The sequence below is a fragment of the Toxotes jaculatrix genome, chromosome 22 (assembly GCF_017976425.1).
Source record: "Toxotes jaculatrix isolate fToxJac2 chromosome 22, fToxJac2.pri, whole genome shotgun sequence".
NCBI lineage: Eukaryota > Metazoa > Chordata > Actinopteri > Toxotidae > Toxotes > Toxotes jaculatrix.
Window position 1 is genome coordinate 6,257,910 of NC_054415.1, and position 20,488 is coordinate 6,278,397.

At 42.3% G+C, this 20,488-nt stretch overlaps 1 protein-coding gene across 1 annotated transcript in view; it reads right to left on the reverse strand.

Annotated features, from left to right (window-relative positions):
• Positions 1-2,444: 2,444 nt before the first annotated feature.
• The window catches only part of LOC121176030 (semaphorin-3ab-like), a 31,440-nt gene continuing 13,396 nt past the window's right edge, over positions 2,445-20,488 (reverse strand). Inside the window, exons 3-17 of the mRNA XM_041029959.1 lie at positions 19,141-19,203; positions 15,516-15,635; positions 14,501-14,591; positions 14,289-14,408; positions 12,132-12,274; positions 11,891-12,005; positions 11,705-11,774; positions 9,170-9,314; positions 8,826-9,045; positions 8,345-8,436; positions 8,182-8,223; positions 7,778-7,935; positions 6,001-6,068; positions 5,748-5,896; positions 2,445-5,240 (exon numbers count right to left, since the gene is read on the reverse strand). Of these exons, the coding sequence (XP_040885893.1) occupies positions 4,509-5,240; positions 5,748-5,896; positions 6,001-6,068; positions 7,778-7,935; positions 8,182-8,223; positions 8,345-8,436; positions 8,826-9,045; positions 9,170-9,314; positions 11,705-11,774; positions 11,891-12,005; positions 12,132-12,274; positions 14,289-14,408; positions 14,501-14,591; positions 15,516-15,635; positions 19,141-19,203 (2,328 nt within the window). The 3' untranslated portion in view covers positions 2,445-4,508. The remainder of the gene's footprint in view (positions 5,241-5,747; positions 5,897-6,000; positions 6,069-7,777; positions 7,936-8,181; positions 8,224-8,344; positions 8,437-8,825; positions 9,046-9,169; positions 9,315-11,704; positions 11,775-11,890; positions 12,006-12,131; positions 12,275-14,288; positions 14,409-14,500; positions 14,592-15,515; positions 15,636-19,140; positions 19,204-20,488) is intronic.

Genomic DNA, 20,488 nt, shown 5'->3' on the forward strand with positions numbered 1-20,488 from the left:
TGGAGCTAACAAGGGGGTTACATAAAATAGTCCAAAGCCAAATACCTCTACAAGCCTTGGGAAAATTTTCAATTACAACCTCAGCTTTAATAAAATCTTTTTCCTTGACTTGTACTTAATGATGTTTGGACCAGAGAGCATTAGCGGTCCCTGTTGATTTACCAAGTCCTTGAACGTAACCCTGCAGCCCCATTGTGAATCAGTATTCTCTACAGAGACGGACAGGAATAGGTCATTGATCACCTCATCAATCCCAAGCAATCAGTGAATGGAGTGTGTGTGAGGTCAAACTGGTGTGTGTGTGTGTGCGAGTCAGTTCATATCCGTCCCTTCACACACGCCTGGCTGTGCGAGCTGTGTGAGGCGTCTCTGTTTATGACTCCCAACCTTGTAGCTCAGTGTTGAGGAGGCGGGATCACAGCCATAAATCATGGCTTCTTAACGACAAACGTGGAAACAGCACTCCCAGAGGGCACTGCATATACGTGAAACCCCAAGGAATATATGTGCAGGGAAACAAAGCTCTTGGTTACGGAGTGCGATTAGTATTTGAAAATGAATGGTAAACATGGCTGAGTGACTTTTATTTTAGTGCAAATAAATATTTGTTGAAATGTGATGAATTTTATAAAAAAAATTATTATTTTTCTATTTGAACATTTATATAAATTATAAATCTGGGGTTAGAAATAGCTAAAAAGATCTTCCTTTACAATCCAGAGGAAGGTCTGGAGGTAACCCTAACCCCTCAAAGTCATTTTGAAATTGACAGCGGACAAGCGTGGTGAAAATATGTTAAGACTACACTGTATATTATGCTTATCTATAGATTTATAAACAATTTTGAGTAAATGCAATCAGTGATGAGGTAAGAGGAGGAAGCCACACCTGGAGAACACACTGGGGTTCAGATGGAAAATGCCATCTATCATCAAGGAGAGCTGCTCTGCATCAGATCCCTCCCCAGTTGCCATGGTTTCTGCAGCAGCTGCCCCTCACCTACAGGGTTCCTAATTATGGGATGACTCAAAGATTAGTGCAGTGCCCGTTACAGTTCATTGCAGTACGGTGTAGCACATACGTGTCATACAGTGTGTGTCACTGCACTTTACACAGCTGAACTGCAGATGAATACAATGGATGAAATAGAGTTCAGGGCTGTGCAGATGTTTTAACATCAGCCAGACGGAGATGAGCAGGGCCTTACAAGGGGAAACAAGAGAAGGGGAATTTCAGCAGGCTGCCGGTGTGTTGTCCTGCTACTGACCTAAATCTGCTCTCTCTTTGCCCACAGACTTCATTTCCCACAGTCCCTTCGGGTTTGCTCCTGGGCAAGAAGGAATGAGTCAGAGCTTCTGAAGTCTGAATAGAGCCTATTTTCAAGAGTCATAAGAAGCTTCGAATACACACACACACAATGAATTCAAATAATGTGTGTTTAGCCTAGGCTTTTTTAACACAGTGAGGGAAAAAATTGAGATTTGAGAAAAAAGTGTTACTGTGGTCAAAGGTACTTCAATGAAGGCTGCTTAAATCCTGAAGCAGCTAATGGGTGACTGTTGCTGAGGTGAGTTTGCTTACTGTTGTTCCAAACAGAAGTGTAGCTCTGAGGAGACGTGGAGAGGAAACCACTTCAGACAGTGGAGAAGCTCCCTAAAGCAAAGGACACAGTAACAAAAACCCTCCAACATAATGGTCAAGACATCTCCTCTCTACAGCTGAAAATGTGAATTTTTTAAGACTCAGACAGACAGACACACACACATGGGCACAGACACAGACATTCAAGGACAGTCGCCATGGTAACAGGACCAGCCAGGAAGAACTGAAATGTTGCTTTAAGACATAACTGTGTCTGACTGTGAAGGCAGGGGATTTCTGTAAAAATACTGCAACATGTTTGGATGTCACAGCACCTACTTAGGCCTCACCTAAAGGCCTCAGACAAGAGGGCTGCAAAAGCAGTGAGATAACAGCAACCTCTGGTGGTTCTTCATGAGAATCACCACATTCTCTGTGAGCCATGATCCTACTTTTTCATAGGAAAAGAGAAAAACAAAAACCTCACTTACCTCTAATTTGCCCAGGTTTTGAAATATCCATCTGTGGGATTTCTGCCTCCGTCATGATACAGTGAACATGAATGCATTCTTACAGCGCTGTAAAAATGAATCATCTTTCCACCCTCCCAGAACACACCTTTTCATGGCAGACATTTTGACTTGTCACAGCAGGGAAAGCACAGATGAAACACATTTCGCTAACGATGGCTCACTAAGTGGTGACAGTGAGTGCACAATACCAGGACCCAGAATCTGAAAGACCAGACTAATTTTTAAAGACACTTTAAAGCACTTAGAACAGATTGAGGCAGACATCCTCTCAGTGTGTTCTGCTTCCATGTGCAGAAAGTTTTTGACTGAAATGAGAACAAAGAAACAATCTTTTTGTAACGGAGATGTTTATTTAGACAACTGAATGCATGCCAGAAAGAACTGTGTTACAGCAGGAGTAACTTTCAGCTCTCTCGCTTTTCTAACTCTGAGGGAGAGACCCGAATTAGGGACACACCAAACTTTTGAGTGTTGGTACAGAACACTAACTGCTCTAATTTATTGCATTGACACATTACTCTTGTCATGTATTAAGGGGACAGGGAAGACAGGGGGTACCACGGTTGAATCAGAGATTAAGGAGCTTGGATCTTGAACAGCTTTGGCCAGAGTATCATGAGTTGTTAATATCACTGTTTTGGCAAAAGTAATTCACACCTTGCTTTAAGGGAACTTTACCTCTCACACAAAACACATAAAGAGACGATAAAAAAGATGCACTTACTGTAGGTAGCATTCACATGCAGTATAACGTGTCTTCTCCTCAGACTAGATTTAACATTTTTCTCCACTATTTCTTACAGAGATTCACAGCTAAGGTTTTTCAGTTCGGGGAATTATCTTACACATAATGGCTACTCGATGAATAAAAGACATGTTGGATGGATCTGGGAGAAAGGAAAATGTAATAAAATGATCTGTTCTGAAAGGCAAAAGAGACAAAATTGTGCTTATCGTTGGTGGGATCTCTGTCAAAAAATTTGGCTAATGACACAAACCCCTGTACTTAATTCACTTTCAAGCCTTATATCCCCAAAAAGGGACTCCTTGATACAATTTCAGTCAGTTGGTCCATCAAAGTTTTCTTTGTTGCTGTTGCCATTGTTTCTCCAATATATTGATGAGCCAAAAATACCATAATATCAAAAATAAATGCAACCCTTTCACAAAACAATGAGCAATAAATAATAATCAAGTGGTGTTCTTGTACTGTATATGTACTGTATATACACAGAGAGTTAGGTTTGTTGTATATATGTACACAAAACAAGCGGCAGTCTATAACAGACTGGGTTTTTAGGATAGTCTACAACTGGAATTCGTGCCCAGATTCTATAAATCCCAGAAAAAGCAACAACATAATAACTTACACAGAGTCCTCGGGAGCAGAGGGGATAATGCACAATGAGACGCCTATGTTGCTTGTAATTTTTGCCCCAAAAATAGAAACACTGGTTTGGAAAGGAAAGAAAATATAAAAGAAACATGTAACATTTTTTAGGTAGGGTGTAAAAAAAAAAAAAGCCTCTAGAATTCCATAAAATAACTAGCTTATTAAAACATTGACTGACAACAACATGCACAATGTTTTCCCAGCCTCAGGTGGAGAGGGTTGCGATGAAGCACTTTCTCTGCACCACGGCATGACTTTGCAGTTTTTGCATGTAATAATGCTTCGATTTGTTTTTAAACATGTAGGCCACTGGTGCAAGCTGTGCACACCTTGAGGTGAATTGCAACCCTTCCCTTTCATTCTTTAAGGTTGCCGTTGTTTGTGTTGACTTGAAAGACTAGATGGAAGGTTCTTCAAAATAAGAGTTTTTAATCTATTTCCATGTACACTATCTTGCAGTTCACATGCTCAGGTCAAAGAGGGAAGCAGGCTGCAATGAATGCATCATTTCTGCGTCCATAAATGTCCGTGTATCTATTAATGTCTCCACAGCTGTCCTCTCAGCATATTAAGTCCATCTGCTTACCAACAAACACCTCAGTCAACATTTTTGTCCCAGTCTTATTTTAGTAGCTTATGTACAGGAGGTTGAAGTGTCTGCTAGGCAGTATCCCAGGCAACCAGCCATATCCTCACACATTTACAGTATGCTTTCCAGTTTCTCCGCCCTCTGTTCATCTTTGTCCTCTTCACAGGTTATGTGCATTTGTGTATGAGTCTTTGAATGAGAGCTTTATTGTTCTTATGTGTGCAGTTCATGTACTTCTACCTAAAAAGTGTGTTTGATGTTTTTTTTTTTGTTTTGGCTGCTGTTATGGAGAGGTCACTGAATCATACATTGGATACACAATCTGTAGAATGTGTTTGTGTGTATACAGTACGTGTGGATGCATGAGTTTGTGCTTGTGTTCGTAGATCTGGTTGCATCTCTGTGCTTCTTCTCAAACACTACGCGGAGGTCTTTGAAGCTCATGGGTCCTCCTGTTGCGTCCCTTCTTATTTTCCTGCATCCTTCGCCACTTGGCCGTGTGCTGGCTGCTCACCCGAGATCCCCCCACAGCTTGAGAACCAGCCAGGCTGCCCTGCCCCTTCTGGCTGTTTTGAATCTTTGGGCTGTTCTTAGGTGCCTGGCTACTCAACATACCTAGATTTGGTTGACCTTTCTGGGAATTCTGGCTCCGTGTTGGCTCCTCTGCTGTTGGAGCTCCAGCCTGAGGCCATGACCTGCTCTGTGGCGGACTGGCTTGTTGCTTCTGAGCATTGGGAGCCAAAGCTTTAGGCCGTAATGCAGAGTTGGAACCGCCAGTGCTGTCAGGTTTACCCTGACCATTGCCGTTGGACGTCTTCACCCTCTTCTGTTTGCGCTCTTTCTTCCAAACTCTATCGCAGAACTCCTCCACGCTGTTGAGGTCTGGGTGGTCCAAGAGAGAAAGGAAATCTCTGTACCAGAGCCTGTGCTTGGCAGACTGACCGACACCGCCTCCTGCACCGGGAAGTCCTGGAAGGATGTCACCCAGTTTCTGGGTGGGGATGATCTGGAGGTTGAGGCGCAGAAGGGGCTGAATAAAGCCGTGCTCAACAGCCTGGCAGTGGTAGACACCTGTGTCAGACTGTGTTAGACTGCGTATGAGCAGACCCTGGTCTGTACGAAGAACTCTGTCATCTAACTTGATCTGAAAAAGACACAGAGTGAAATAAAAGAAATAAATTATGGGTGAAAAATTAGAAAAAGGGTAGATTGGGCTGTCCAATTCTACAACTCATCATTTGAAAGTGAGAATCGCAAGCATCGTGACAAAAGATAAACTGGTTGGACCCCTGTACCTAAACCAGCCCCTGAGCACCCAGTTAGACAAATATATCCACAGTAGAAACTGTCTTACATCACTGGGTCAAATGTCAATCAAAACATCTGCAACTCAAGGTTATAATCTTTTCTCCATCAAGTTCAAAGGTCAATACTGTCATGGGTTATCACATGATAACACAGGCAAGAAAGGTGTAGCCCTTGGCAGACAGATGATGTTTTGTCTGCAGAAATCTAATCAGTGTGAAATGGATACTATTTTCCAAATTGGGTTGTGTGAATTTTATAATCACCCAGCTGCAATTTGCACATTTTCTGACATTCTGCCCGATTCTTAGAAGCAAATCAGGAGTAACATGAGAAACACACACACCTCATGCTTTCGGTCGTCGTTGGGCTTCTGTAGCTGCCAGTAGATGAGAGCTCTCTGAGACTTGGGGCTGCACTCCAGAAACATACTGCTGTTCTCCACACCGAACACACTCCTGTCCTCCACACTGCTTCCTAAGCCGTCCATGTCATCTATTCAAACCGGAACACAGCAGGGAGATTGAGACATGTTAAAGAAGAAGAAGAAGAGGGAGAGAGTGTATGTGTGTGTGTGAAGACATTAAAGTATAAAGTACCATGATGCTGAAGGTCTGAGCACTGGGAGAGAGGGTCTCCATTTCTGATGTCCTGTCGTCTGGTTCGCCTGGGAAGAAATGTTGTAATTAAATTTAACCTAACATACTTGGATGCACTGGCAATTTAAGCAACACATACTCTACAAAATAAACCACAAATGCACTCCATCATTTGTTGTGTTTTCTGTACTGTTTAATTTCAACCACTAGGGGGCAATGTTACCTAATGCTATTTAGCCTCATTTACATTTAAGGAAAGAAACTGTGTGTTTTAATTCAACCTTCACTCTACTGTTAAATCACATGGGTGAAAAAAAACTGAACCCTGGCAGAACGTAAGGACCATAAACCTGCCGAGCAATGAAACAGCGTGCTTCATTACCTTCTGATGAGCCGTCATTATGAAACACATACAGTATTGTTTCACCCTTTAAAATGCCTTGCAAAAGCAGGCTCGCTCTTTGTCCTCTCAATATGAAAGTCCACCATGTCTTTTGACTTTTTTACTGCCAGTGTGAGGAGTTTTCATAGCTTGGCTTTAATGACTAACTGCGAATGTGTCTCCCCCGTTCCTAGTTGTCATGGTTGAAAATCTTTGACAGTCGCTGTAAAAATCAAGCAGGGAGAGGTGGGGTAAGCCAGAGGTGAGGCAAGGGCTGGAAAGAAGGAAATAAAGTAGGTAGAGGGAAAAAGTGGAACAATTATAGGTAAAAAAGAAACAGATGAAGTGAAATGGCCTGTGTGTGTTTGTGTGTGTGTGAATTCCTCACACAAAATACAACTTCCATCCTCCCTTCCTGTATACCCTACATATTTGGACACTCATCTCTCTGTCTCTTTCTCACACATGTCCCACCTCTGTACATTTCCTGAGCTGACATTCCTGTCTTTTTTGGCCGTCTGAGCACGTGCGGGGCTGGGTGTCTGGTTCCCATTCTGGGAGAGGGAAAATATTTGCAGTGGAGAGGAGAGCTGAGAGGAGCTGGTCTTGGCCTTAACCACGGGGTGTGCCACCTCGTCTATAACCCTGCCAAGCTGGAGTATACCCACTGGCCTACTTCTGCTGGTGTGAGAAGTTCTGGATGAATGAGATGCAGGGGTGTAGTGCTATGTTTGTATATGTGTAAATGAGTGTGTGAGGGCTGTGGTGGTCAGCCTAATCCCGCTGGGTACAGCAGAGGGTAATTTGAGGGTGTGTATGTTCATACCTCCTGGCTGCAGGGTGAAGCGGTCAGACAGCTCCTGTTGGCTATAATTTAGTGTGTATGTGTGCTTTCGTAGATCCATGTTCATGTATGTGTGTATCTGTGATGTAGGGTGACGAGATCACAGCTCAGAACAACTGTTCCTGGCAGGAGTTATGACCCAGGTTGCTGGACTGCACCTCTTGGAATGCATACTTAGCCTGTGTGTATTTAATGACCGCATTTTGTGGCTGTGTAATATTCCTACTCCAGATTACTTCCATGTTTGGATGTTTTGGCATGTACCATGTATCCGTGTACATTTTTTGGATTGGCTATACTTTCTATTAGGCTGGTGGAGGTCTGAGGTTAGAGAAACAAGGTTGTATGTTGAAATGCCCTTGAGCACAGTCTTTAAAGCCAATTGCAACAGTCGACTGCAGGTGTACTGATGACTGCCAGGTGTGACTGCATGTGATGGCATTAACACAAAGGCAGGATGTTGCTGAAAAGAAGAATACAGGCTCAACTAACCTTAAATAAACTCATTCATAAAGGTTAAAGAAAAGTGTTTAATGTGTGTGAGCTCCTACCTCTTGGCCGTAGGAAAGTATCTTGAGCATTCTGTGCCGTCCCAGGCGCAATAAGGGTCTCTGGCCAGGCAGCACTCAGCACATGCTTTCCCATACACCTCGCAACGGTGTAAAGACATCTGTGATACACCCAGGGCTGAGCCAAGGTACAGCTGTTGCTGTGGGAGCCAAAGAAACAGCAAGGACTTAAAAATTGAATGTTCCTGTGCGGCTCAGCTGGAAAGGTTCTAGTAAAAAGAAGGTGGTTGTGGGTTTGGTTCTCAGTAGGCAGATTAGATATCTTTATTTTTGGATGCCAGTGTTTGCTTAAAGGCCCAGGAGTTCTTACTTTTTATGTTTCCCCTGGACTTGTAACCTTGTCAACAACGTTCGGATAAATCATTACGTGTGAAAACAATTTTTACCTGCTTGGTGGACAGCTCCATTGCAGTAATGGGAGTAGGCTCCTGTACAGAACAAATACAGCCTGTTTAACACCACATCTATGAACATCATGCCTATTTTTATACTGTAGACAGGATGTCAGGTTCATAAATTGATGTTGGCACTCAATTTTCAATGTCATACCCTAAAGACAGTCATCTCTTCCAGTACAACCTCTTCCAGGTCATGCCAGCTCTCTCGGGGGATTGTCACCACCTTTAGCACTGTTCCCATATCTGAAAAACAAACAGTATGCGTATATACAAGTCTATTTTGATAACATATGAACATATTTGTTTGTCAGTGATTCAATTCACTATTTAAAGTCACAATCTGTGGCTGCTGCCCTCTGTTGAAATATGGTCTCATTTGGTTTATTCATAAACACTGTACAAATATATATTTTTCTCTTAATTTTATTGCTTGAGCTTTTTATAATGTAGATGTGACAGTAAAAGGTCTGTTTGCCAGTGTTTTTAACCCTGGATTAGAAAATATTCCAAAATATTGTAGAGAATAAAGGACACTAAATTGACTCACAGCACCACCTGCTGTTGTGGAGGGTGAATTACTCAGGACTTTGCTGTGCTGAAGCACAAATCACAAACTGTGTGAAGTTGTGTACCTGTGCCGATGAACATGACATCATACTGTCCGTCCTCTGCCTCCACTCTGTCCACCACAAGCTGGGAGAACTGGTAGTCCACATCTGTCCTCACCATGATGGGACGTCCCCCTATCGGATGCACTGGGTTGTACATGGCTGGGTGACCCCTGGCAAAAGTGATGACATCATCGGGAAGGTCCTTGGTGGAGTCAAAACCTCCAAACGTCTTACTGGGACACTGAGAATGACACCAAAATGGCAGACAGGTAAGTTTCAGAAAATATGTATTAATCTCTCACAGAAAACTGTAAATGGCTGTAAATGTCCTGCTTGTGTGAACAAGTGTTTATGTGAAAACTCACAGTGCCAGGCCGAGGGTAGGGCACCCTCCCTTGGAAAGGCACCCACTGGTAGTTGGGTCCATCTCTGTGGGCGTAGGGACCCAGGAAAACCCTTCTGATGTCAGCCATGTTGTACATACACACTGCTGAGCCTTTAAAGATGTTACTGTGGAAGAAAAGAGAGGGAAATGGAGAAGGGTTAAGAGACAAAAAGAAAAGGAGTTTGGGGGAGTGAGAGGGCGGCGAAATAAAGAAAGATGACAGAGACAAACAAAGGGGATTTATAAATGATCGCTCACAAGACAAGGATTAGGAGCTTGTGAAATACTGAAGAAAGACAACAAAATGACCCTTCGTCGCACAAAGACGAGGGGAGCAAGGTTGTCATTACCTAAGTATGGGAATGACAGATTGGAACTCCTCTCTGATTGCTTCCAGCGTCTTGAGAACAGACAGGAATTTGGGCACACCACCAACAAAACAGGAGACCTGGTTCAGAGCATATTTGAAATCCCCTCCAATATTTAGCGAGTGTTTGCTCGAGCCAGATGGGTGGATTTTGCTTTCACTGGCCAGACAAGGTCCAACACAGGCAAGGTCAATCAATCTTGCAAAAAAAAAAAAAAAAGGGAAATGATGTGGATTTTATTTCAATTTATGCTCTGCCCCGGGTCATCCAAAAGACAGCAATCTGAGCTATGACTCATTTAAGTGGAGAACTTGGGAGTTCCACGTGAATAATCCAAGAAACATATTCCACAAAACTTATTAAAATATTCACGTGTAGATTAGGACAAAGTAAGCTGGCTGTTTGCTCTGAGCTCCACCAGTGCTTTAACCTCTGAGCATGCATGAGGTTATCTGTTTCACAATTTTATAGATTAGATAGATTATAGATGTTCAACAATAATCTCAACTTCATCCATCAACTTTCCAAGTGTCACTTTTTACAGATGGCAGATTTTCATTTGGAGAGAAAATCTCTTGCATTTGCAGGAACAAATGCTTCAGTAAGATTCGGGACGCCCTTTGTCTTGCTGACTGCAGTGGGAAGTTGTATCAGACTAATTAGGGACGTGGCTGGCATACACACAGCCGACAGTACTCACCAAAGCGTGGAAGATGAATGGATTAGCATTTGAAAATGTTAATTACAGAGAAATTCAATTAACTCCAGGGGCAAAAAAAGACACTCCTATGTCTGTGCTTAAGAAGAAGGGTGAACATATGTTTGTGCAGATACACACAGTCTGAGAGAGGCACACAAATTCAGTCAGCCCCACAAAAATGCGCATACATACACACTCACTCACACACACACACACCCAAGGAGGGGGCAAAATCAAGCATTGATCTGTCAGTGGCAGCTTCTTTGTGCCTCATTAAGCAGTGATATTAAAAGCCGGTCCCTCAGAATCTCTGCTCTATTCATCTCTGAAAACCGGCCACTTAGAAAACCAATTAAACCACTCTAATTCCTCAATGCCCTATAATTGAATTTTAAACCATGCATGTGTATATGTGTGTGTGTGTGCGTCCGGGCAAGCACACATGCATGTGTGTATGGGTGTGTGTGTCCGGGCAGGCACACATGTGGGTATGTAGGTGTACGCCTACCACCATACCCCGACCTCCCGGTCTGAATACGTTCCAGAAAGCTGAGAGAGGCCATACGGTCTGGTGATGCAAGGCGCCTGTCTGTATGCGTTAGCTTGCGCTGCCATTCTATTCAGCCTGTCTTACCATTAGCTGTGATTGATGGTGCTTGTTCTCTTTTTCAAAGCGGTTCAGAGACACAACTGGACACAAAATACCACCCCACCCCCCACTTCCCAAATGCAAATTCATAATCATCATGATAAGTGCCACCATCTGTGCCATTTCAACTCACTTATCTGCCTTAGCCTGAGCCTTAACCTCTCCACATGCTTCAATAGAACCACACCCTGCTTCTGAAAACCCCATTCAATGCTGGGGCGACGGCCAGGGGAGAGACGTGCGTTCCTGCTGAGGGAATATCGTGTTTCTCTCGCTCCCTCCTGCTCCATAATCTGATTTCCCTACATGCCTCTGCCAAGGTTTCAATGAAAATAGGGGACAGGTAGCGGGGAGTGGGGAATCGGCTAAAAGCAATCTCCAATCTGAGTCGAGGGGTAGGGAGCCATACGAGGGAAAAGCAACCATAAGACACCTGTAAGTGGATTATGGGACGGGGGAGCACTGTCTGGGAATTTGACGGGGGCACGCTTGGTCGCTTGCAGTTTGCCGTGTCATTTAAAGTGGTTAGGGGAATTACAGATAAAGGGATGCAATGAAAGATGTAAAAAGGAACAATTCTTGAAAGGAAATATGAAGCGTGTATGTTTTTCAAATAAGGAGAAAATAACTTGTCCAGGGCGGCTGTCCGTTGAATATATATCAGCTCCTTCTAATTTCCTAGCAACAAATCAACAAAACAAATATGATATTACTAGTGTCTGTCAAGATATTTAAGAATTTGAGCCCTTGCACACACATTTTGGAGGTCATCATGTAAAGATCTGGATGGGATTGTACCTGGACGTGGTGAATACAGCGTAGATAACTGGATTCTTTGGGTCCTTAGAGCTCATGAGAAATACGTCCTCTGAAAATACAGAACAAAGAGGGGGTGAAGGTAACACTTTTTATCAGCATTTTGAAGAGGATCTGAGTTTGTGAGGTTATTTTTTCTTCATACACACACAGAGAATACACACTTACGCAGTTCATCAAAGTGTGTATCAATGCCGTTGACCCCGGGGACTGAACACATTAGCCGGGCCTTGAGGAAAGTGGTCCACTTGTTCACCAGACTCCTGTGACCTCCCATGTCATTCTGTAACAACACATTTCTGTAAGGTTTCATATCAAATTATCCTTATTTCTGTAAGAAATTATAATGAGTCTTTCCATTGCTTAAGAGTAAACTGTGATGAGGATTTTGTTGTGTGTGTGTTGTTACCTTACACAGTTGTCCTATCCTGGCAATCGTAGCCTTCCCAGTGTGCTCTCCATCCATGGCATTCTCTTTGAAAAACAGGAAGATCTTGTCGTCTTCAGGGTTGTCACTCTCTGGGATCAAGTGTACGCCAATGAACCTGGGGTCTGGAGGAAAACAGAAAATGAATAATCGTACACAATGGGTACAGTGCATGATAGAGGAAATCGTAAATTTGTTCAGACACAAACTGAATCACACACAACTGTACACAAATGTAATTTTACAATCCGACCTCTGTCTCAATGACAAGCCTTTCACCCCTATTTTACACCTCCGAAACCAATCCCCCATGATATTCTCCAGTCACGGCTCAGTAATAACAGGCATTCACTTTACACCCTGGTGTTATAATATCTGACTTTACCCCAAGCGAGCGCTCCAAGTCCAAATCCCACATAACCCCCATCTCTAGACCACATCCTCGCAAACACACATGGCTCTGATTGTCCCGGGTAACACATGAATAAATTTATCTCGACTATAAGCGCGAGAGGAAATCAAAGCTAAATGGCCAGGCCGAGGCCTTAAGGCTGAGATACCTCTGGACTTAAAGGGGCATAAGGAGTGAGGAAAAGTCGCCGCAGTCACTGAGGCGTCGTCATGGGTAAAACGAGCCTGTGTCTAAAAGCTCGGGGGTTAGCTGGAGAGAAACAAGCAGTGCAATGTTACGCCTCTGTAGCCGTTTAGGATATAGAGTAGCTGTGAAAAAGGAGAGTGTGGCCAAAGTGGGAAGCAGATTTATAAGCACTGTGCGGGTGCGAGACCTCTGGCATGAATCATGTGTACCCCACACATGCTTCATACCTTCATTGTGAATATGTGCCATTAAATCTACACATCAATAAATCCAACTGTGCACGCGTTCACATAAAAAAACAGGCTGCTGCCGGCATCACCAACCGCTGAGGTTATACAATTAATTACACTTAATTCCCAACAAAAGGCCACTTTATTCAGAGGAGGTTTAATCCAACCTCTATGTGAATGAGAGGGCATTAAAAGGTGAAGAGATGTGTACATAAAATGCATGAATCGAGGCTAGCAAAGCCAAAGCTACCATTTAACCCTAAATCCTTTTAGAATCCACTGCTATTAAGCATTCATTCCCAAGCTTCTTTCTTGTTACATTTGAGTACCATGTAACCTTGTTGATAAAGGCTCAACAGAATATCCCCATTCCAGTAATCCATGCAATTACAATCCCCCTTTTGTGAAGAAGGGGTTGGATTTTGAATGGATATGATCCCCAGTGTATTTGTTTGAAAAAGGTGAAAGATCAATGGGGGATTAATGCGGTAACAATGACTTCTCCCTCTTTATTAATATGTCATAGTAATCAGCACTGCAGAGACCAGTGTTTGTGATTTTTGATGGTGCTGGGGGAGGGAGGGTGGTTGAGAGGAACTGAGAGGAATTTGACTCCACTACAGGAAAACAGCTGAGAGCGGATTAGTTCTGTGGGAAAGAGGGGGAAAAAGGGATGGCACAGCTTGAGGGAAAGGTTCAAACTGACCTTTTGTGGCTCCCTAAGTCCTCCACGGTGCCGAAAGATAGCCAGACAGACTGAACAGTCAATAACCCTCACTGCCGCGCTAATCTTACTAGCACAGGCAAATCCAGTGACTTTGTGAATGGGCTCTGATATCTGATGTCTGCATATGAATGGAAATGATTGGAGACTTGAGGCTTGTGAGAGAATTTAATGCTTCAAAATCCGTTGAAAAGCTCAGTGGTATTCTTTCTCCTCAATTGGCCAGTGACAAGGATTTGCTTCCACCTTGCACTGAATAGCCGAGGTGTATGTAGGCTGCAAGTGTCCAATTTTACTTTAAAAGTTTCAAACTTTTAAAAAGTTTTTTTTTTGTTGGAGTCTGTAAAGTTTGAAAATGTATGTTATCTAGTTTTTGCAGACTCTATTAGCTTCCTTTGTTAGTTTGGAGATGCAAATGGCTTCTCAAAAACCGAGGAAATGCAACATATTTGGGTAAATTACATGGAAAAAAACACAGTGGTGTCACTGTTCTTTTTTCATGAAGAAAAACTACTAATAATGCAAAACAGATCAACATTTACAAGAAAGTGAATTCTTCCTTTTGTTGTTTTTTTTTTTTTTTTTACCATTCAGCCATCTTGAATCATGCTGCTCTGTTCTGATTGGATGTTGATCTCCCAGGGTACGGAAAATCGCAAAGTCCCTTCCCATGAAATCAGCAGATGTGCCAGAGTACAGCTCTCCATCTGCCAGTGAGAAAGTATAGTTAGGAACAAATGAACATTTCTGAAGTGAATGCATGTTTCCTGGAACTAATCGAGGCAGAGATCAAACTCACCAATCAGAAGTGAGGCTGAGAGCATTTTAGGGTCATAGGGGCTTTTCCCGCGGCCATTCTCGAAATGTGAGGCCAGCCGAAAGATGTTGTCCTGTGGTGGAATGGGTCAGAGTTCAAAATGAGGCCAGTGAAAGCTACATTAAGCCTGGCTAAAGGTACATTTATAGCCTGCGTTTCAAATTACAACATATTCTGATTATAGCACTCCACATTTGGAATGGGATGCACCACAAGTTCAACTAGATATCACCAATGAGATTTTCTTTTACACTGCTGAGCTAAATTTTTTTGATGACCAAACAACAACAGAGTCTGCAGCTGTGCAACTAACAGAAACAAATGGGTATCGAGTAAGATCAGTAAGCAAAAGCACAAACCTCAGGGTCTTTAAATAAATTAAAAGAAAAGTTACAAAAGAGATCTAACTCACTCACTTTCCTTTAAATCAATTACTGACAACACTAGTTTAAACTCAAGAGAACGCATGCAGGGTCCTCTATACTAAAAACCAGCATGGTTCAAAACTCAATCCTCTCCCCATTGTCGGGCTGCAGAACCCATACTGGTACATTGATTAACCTGTAGACCTTTATCAAGATGACTGATTAAACCTTTATGTAGGGGAGAGGTTGTTTAATTTCCGACGGCTAAAGTCGAAACATGTAGTGATCACTTTTTTCCACTTTCTCACACAAAGGAAAACATTGATGAGGAGATAATCAATGAAGGGAATGAATACTGCTGTGCTTGACAGAGAAATGTGTGTGTGTGTGTGTGTGTGTTTGAGAGAGATTATACACAGCTTGTGCAGCTAATGCAGTTCGAGTGCACAAATTCTTTTAAGGGGAAACAATATTGGACTTTCTCTCTCATTAGTTTACAGTAGCACTGGTGTCACATTCCATGACTTCTTAATGAATACTCAATTCAAATCTAAATCACCTTTTGCATATATATAACTGATTAAAACCACACAACATTTGGTTAACTAACATCACTGCAACAAATATATTACCTCTGCTCTCTTGCCCATTTCTAGATAAGCACAGATGGGGTGGAAGGCTCCTGTACCACAGATGTACAGGTGGGTCTGGTTGTATTGTTGGAGGACCCTGATGAAGTTAGAACACTCTTTCTGAAAGAGAAAGTGAGACAAGGAACATAAAAATGAATATCCAACTTCTGGGTAATTTTACACAACGACGCATACAGCTGGCAAAGAGATTTAAATACATTTTGTGTGTGCAACACCCATCCCTACCTGTCATAGTATATTATATAGCCTTGCAAAGCATATGAAACTTTGGGGATTTTTATGAAGGAACTTGCATATGTTAGCAGTAGTCTCCATACTGCCAATTCACTCCTCCATATCATAAAGTTTGAATTAAGTTTTATCCTTTGTGAAAATAGACACTTTTAATAGAGAAAAGCTCTGATGTGATTAAATTGAAAATGGAGACTAATAGAAAGCAGAGGTAGAATAATGGTGAACAGAGAAAAGCTTTGTTGGAATTCCGTTTAAAGCAGGGACTTTCCAGTTGGTTTGGAAAAGACCGGATGAAACCGAGGCTCCATAAAGGAAATCCCACCTGTAAGTCAAATCAGGCAAATCAAGCTCAGATCTTTAATGATCCATATGTTTGATTTTACTGAGGGTATTTGGGTTGGCTCTCCAGCACATGTTGATAGTCCCAGTGGTGTGAGACTGTTTATTAGAGTGCTAATCAAGGGGATTGGTTAATGTAGGATGGTTATTAGCGGCCTCGAGGAGTTGATTTGGGCACATGTGTTTAAGAGATTAGGCTGCGGTTTGCCTAATTATAAATACATGCCGAATATCTACCTAACAAATAAGTACACATTTGCTTGGGGATTTGGAAACACAGCACACGCATCACATCACATGCCGACAGCCAAATTATCCCCCTTTCTTCCTCTGTTGAACACATGTATCTCTTCAGGTTTCTAAACCTCACAGACATTTCAGTTTGATGATTTGATGATGTCCCTCATATGAGACATAAATGGATGCGAGGCTCTAGGTTGGAGTGATGACATTTTCCAGCGCAATACCAAATTAACTCTGGGATCAGACACCAAGAACCTTTTCCAAAAAACATAACTCCCTGCTATTATTTGGAAAGGTAGAAACTATTGTTTCACTGCCGACTGTTTTTCCTCCACAGTAATCTGTTTAAAGGGAAAGTCTGACATTTTGGGAAATACACTTACTTGCTTTCTTGCTGAGAGTAAGATGTGAAAATGGAAACCACTCACACTAGCAGTCCGCTCAATATGGAGCTAGAGCCAAGTTAGCTAATTAGCTGGCCTGGCTCTGTCTGAAGGTTACAAAATCTGCCAACCAGCATGTTTGTTTTATCCATACAAGAAACAAAGTGTAAAAATGGCTATTTGTGGTTTTCTTGGCCAGGTGCAGTCACTTTAGGAAGTCGGATGAAGGATGTTGATTTTATAAAGTCACTGCACCTGGCTAAGAAACTGTCCCGCACACTGTAAAACCACAAACGGTCCTGTTTTTTTTTTTTTTTTAAATCTTGTTTTGGTTTTTGCATAGATTAAGCAAATAAAATTCAACATTAACTAAGCTAAGCTAATTGACTGCTGGCTGTAGCTTCATATTATTGTACAGACAGAAGACTTGTATCAATTTTCTCATCTAACTCTCAATGAAGTATTAAACAAGTTTCATCTGTGCGTGTTACTATTAACCCACAATCCCAAGTCTGTGTCCTTCTTCCACAGTGCTATTGCTGAGTTCACAGAGGAAGACTAAACTTGCATGATGTCTTGTGGCTGACCTCAGCCCTGCACGTCTATGTGTCTATGTGACTAACTTAATGACTTTACCCTCTGTGTTTCCTACTGAACAGCAGGAGCACATGTCCCCCCACATCATTCTCACGCCCTTATTATAGGTATTTCAGCAGCTCCTATAATCTCCCCCCTACCCATTGTCAATTCTATTTAGGATTTTACATCTGCTGTCTTCAAGTTGGCCTCATTAGCTTTGTGGGAGGTAAGTTGCACCTAAACACTGACAGACATTCGTTATGCAAGTCACTCAAACATGCAGCTCTGTCTCGCTCTCAGGTGAAAAATGGTTTCCCTGATCACAAACCATATCATTATGTGAAAACCACAACACCCGCAGAGGATAAATGAGTCATTATTGGATAAAATTAATGACTCTGCTTGGCCTGGTATTTGATGATGACTATCCATAGGAGAAATGGGTGGACAGATTTGTATGTGGGCTTGCGTGTATTTGGATAAGCTGAGTGAATTTTGAGATTATGCTGACGTCTCTAATTGAATATGGAAAATGAATTTTCCTTTAATATCGGTAATAGCTGGAGGAATAATTGGAAATGACATCAGGCAGTTCTATAAAATTGTGAAGCCAATGCCTGATCCCTTTGTTCACTGAATCAACTGCAACAACCTGGGCCACGTTACACACTCATCCTGCCAAGGAGAATGATACAGCCATCAGGCGTTTTGGAAGGGGGCAGCTGTTACATTTGTTCTGCGGCTGTAAATTGTGGTCTGGAGAAATGCATCACTTTGGGAGCTCTGAATGCTTTAGTAATGTCCTAATCAAGGCCTCCCCGTGCTACACTCCGTCTCCTCTCTCACCGCCTCATTTTCGAGGGTAAACATTTTCACAGCACGCAAATACCTCATCATTGTGTTTTGTGCGATTTTTTTTCCTGCCAGAACACAGTCTTTTTCCACTGTGCGAGGGAGTGAAGGTGTAGCGTTGCTTGTGTGGCTGCAGCTCTGTGTTTGTGTGTGAAACCTAAAAATCTGGTGGTGAGTTAGACCTCAGTGGAACCTCTATGATTTAAAAGGACTATGTAATTCTGGATAATCCTAAAACCGTGCAGCCGCTGCACTCGAGACTCGTCCAGCCATGAAATTAAGATCAGATACTACACAGAGAGTGCCTATCCAAACACCAACACAAAGATAACATGCACTAACACCATCGTGCACACAAACAAAGCTGGCGGTGTATAGTACGTGTTCAGCAGACTTGCATAGAATTGCACATGTGAACTAACACTCCGTGCCAGATAACAAGAATTCAAACAATACACTCCCACATAAATATGCACACATGCGCACACTCTCAGGCACATACATAAACATACTCCCAACATTAAACTGTACATCACAGAAGCAAATAACCTCTGAGGTAATGCGTCATTGTACTCGTGCCACTGAGACGCTGTGTACACCTTGCTGTGAACGAACATCTGTTGTACAGAGTGTTTCTGTGTGTTCAGTAGTGGCTGTCTGTGGGGGATGGTTAATAGACAGTACAGTGTGCCAGAGGTGAGATGGGACATGGCGACTATCACTTTTATCTGAGCTCATCTCCTACCTCTCTACAGTGCTCTCGTGCTTCTACGGGTGCTGGATCCAGACAGCTACGTCTATGCTGTATTGTTGCTAGCATATTTAATGTGGTCAGGTGACCAAAACACAAATCCCAGAGACATTTGAAGAATTACATGGAAGCACAAAGAACAGCCATATAATTTGGGTAACAATAGAAGCTAAAATTGTAGGGAAGGGCTCATATCATGATGTCATCGTGAGTGTGGACTTACCCCAAGATCTTTCCCTGCCCACTTGCATTCGTCCCTCTTAGAGGGGGTGGCAGGCCACGCAATCTGTGTCAAAATGAGAAAAAGACACAGTCACATCACGCTGAAAGTAAAGAGGAGAGATTTACATGTTGTTTCATGAAACAGGGAGGCAGTGAGTCAATGCAGTGAATCAGAGGAAAGCAGGATTTGTATAATTCCAGGAGAATGACTTTAGATTTGTCATGTTTTATAATGACTTCTGGTTTACTCACTTATTTACTTCCCATCAATATTGCACGTATATATGATAAATAAGGGATGGTCTTTTAAACAATATAACAATAGACTGCATCAAAGTAGAAAGGAAAACCGTAAAGAAGAAAAACAGGCAAATGAAAATGAAAAGAAAAATACTGAGTTAAAAAACAATTGTACCATACTAAGGTGAAACATATATGCAGAACTATAACTCTTTATATTGCACTTGCTGTGTCGATGTAGACATTTTATATTGTCTAAATATGGGTTCTGGTTCAAATTATGGGATTTAAAAAGTTAAAGTCCTTTCCACAGTTCAAATCCTGAGCATATGGTTGTACTTTTCACTTCAAATGTGAAGAGACAGCAGGCTTTTGCTACTTTGTTTTGGAAGAGATAGGACTCATTGTCAAATAAATAATGGCTTTGTACTGTCCTTATGGCGAATCCATCTGTGGCCCCTAGTGTCACATGAATTCTAAACACACATGGAGTGTATGAGTGTGCATGTGTAACAGTAATGAGTAAGGGAATGATTATATCCTCAAAAATTGGGTGTGATCGAGCTCACTCTTTTTGCTGGTGGCCACACAGATGTGGAAAGGCGATGGAAATGCATGCACACGCATGTATATGCATTATTATGTCCACACATACACACACAGGCACACACATTTCTCATTCTATTCTTAAACTTTATCTCCTCACTAGATCAGCTGAGGTTTCCTCTCTTGGGAAGCTGCGTTGCTCATTTCAGGGTAATTACATTAGATTTGCTTAATCACTGCTTTTTGGCCTTTATCTTATAATGATGCAAAGATCAGAACAAAAGAGCGAAAAGGAAAAGAAGAAATACACATCCGAGCCAAGGGCAAAAAAAAATTCAGACACTCTCTCCCTCTCTGCATTGACTATGTATTTTTCAGCACTTTAATTCCCCTGCTCAGCTCTCTGCAGCCTACAGGCAAGTCTGTGTCAGTCTTGTGTGTCTATGATAGCTGCCCGAATCAGATAAAAAGACTGTTAACCTAGTCCAGGTGGAGTAATGGAATTATGGACAGCCCTGTCTGGACCGAGACAGACAGCGGGAGGGATGAAGGGAGTGGACAAA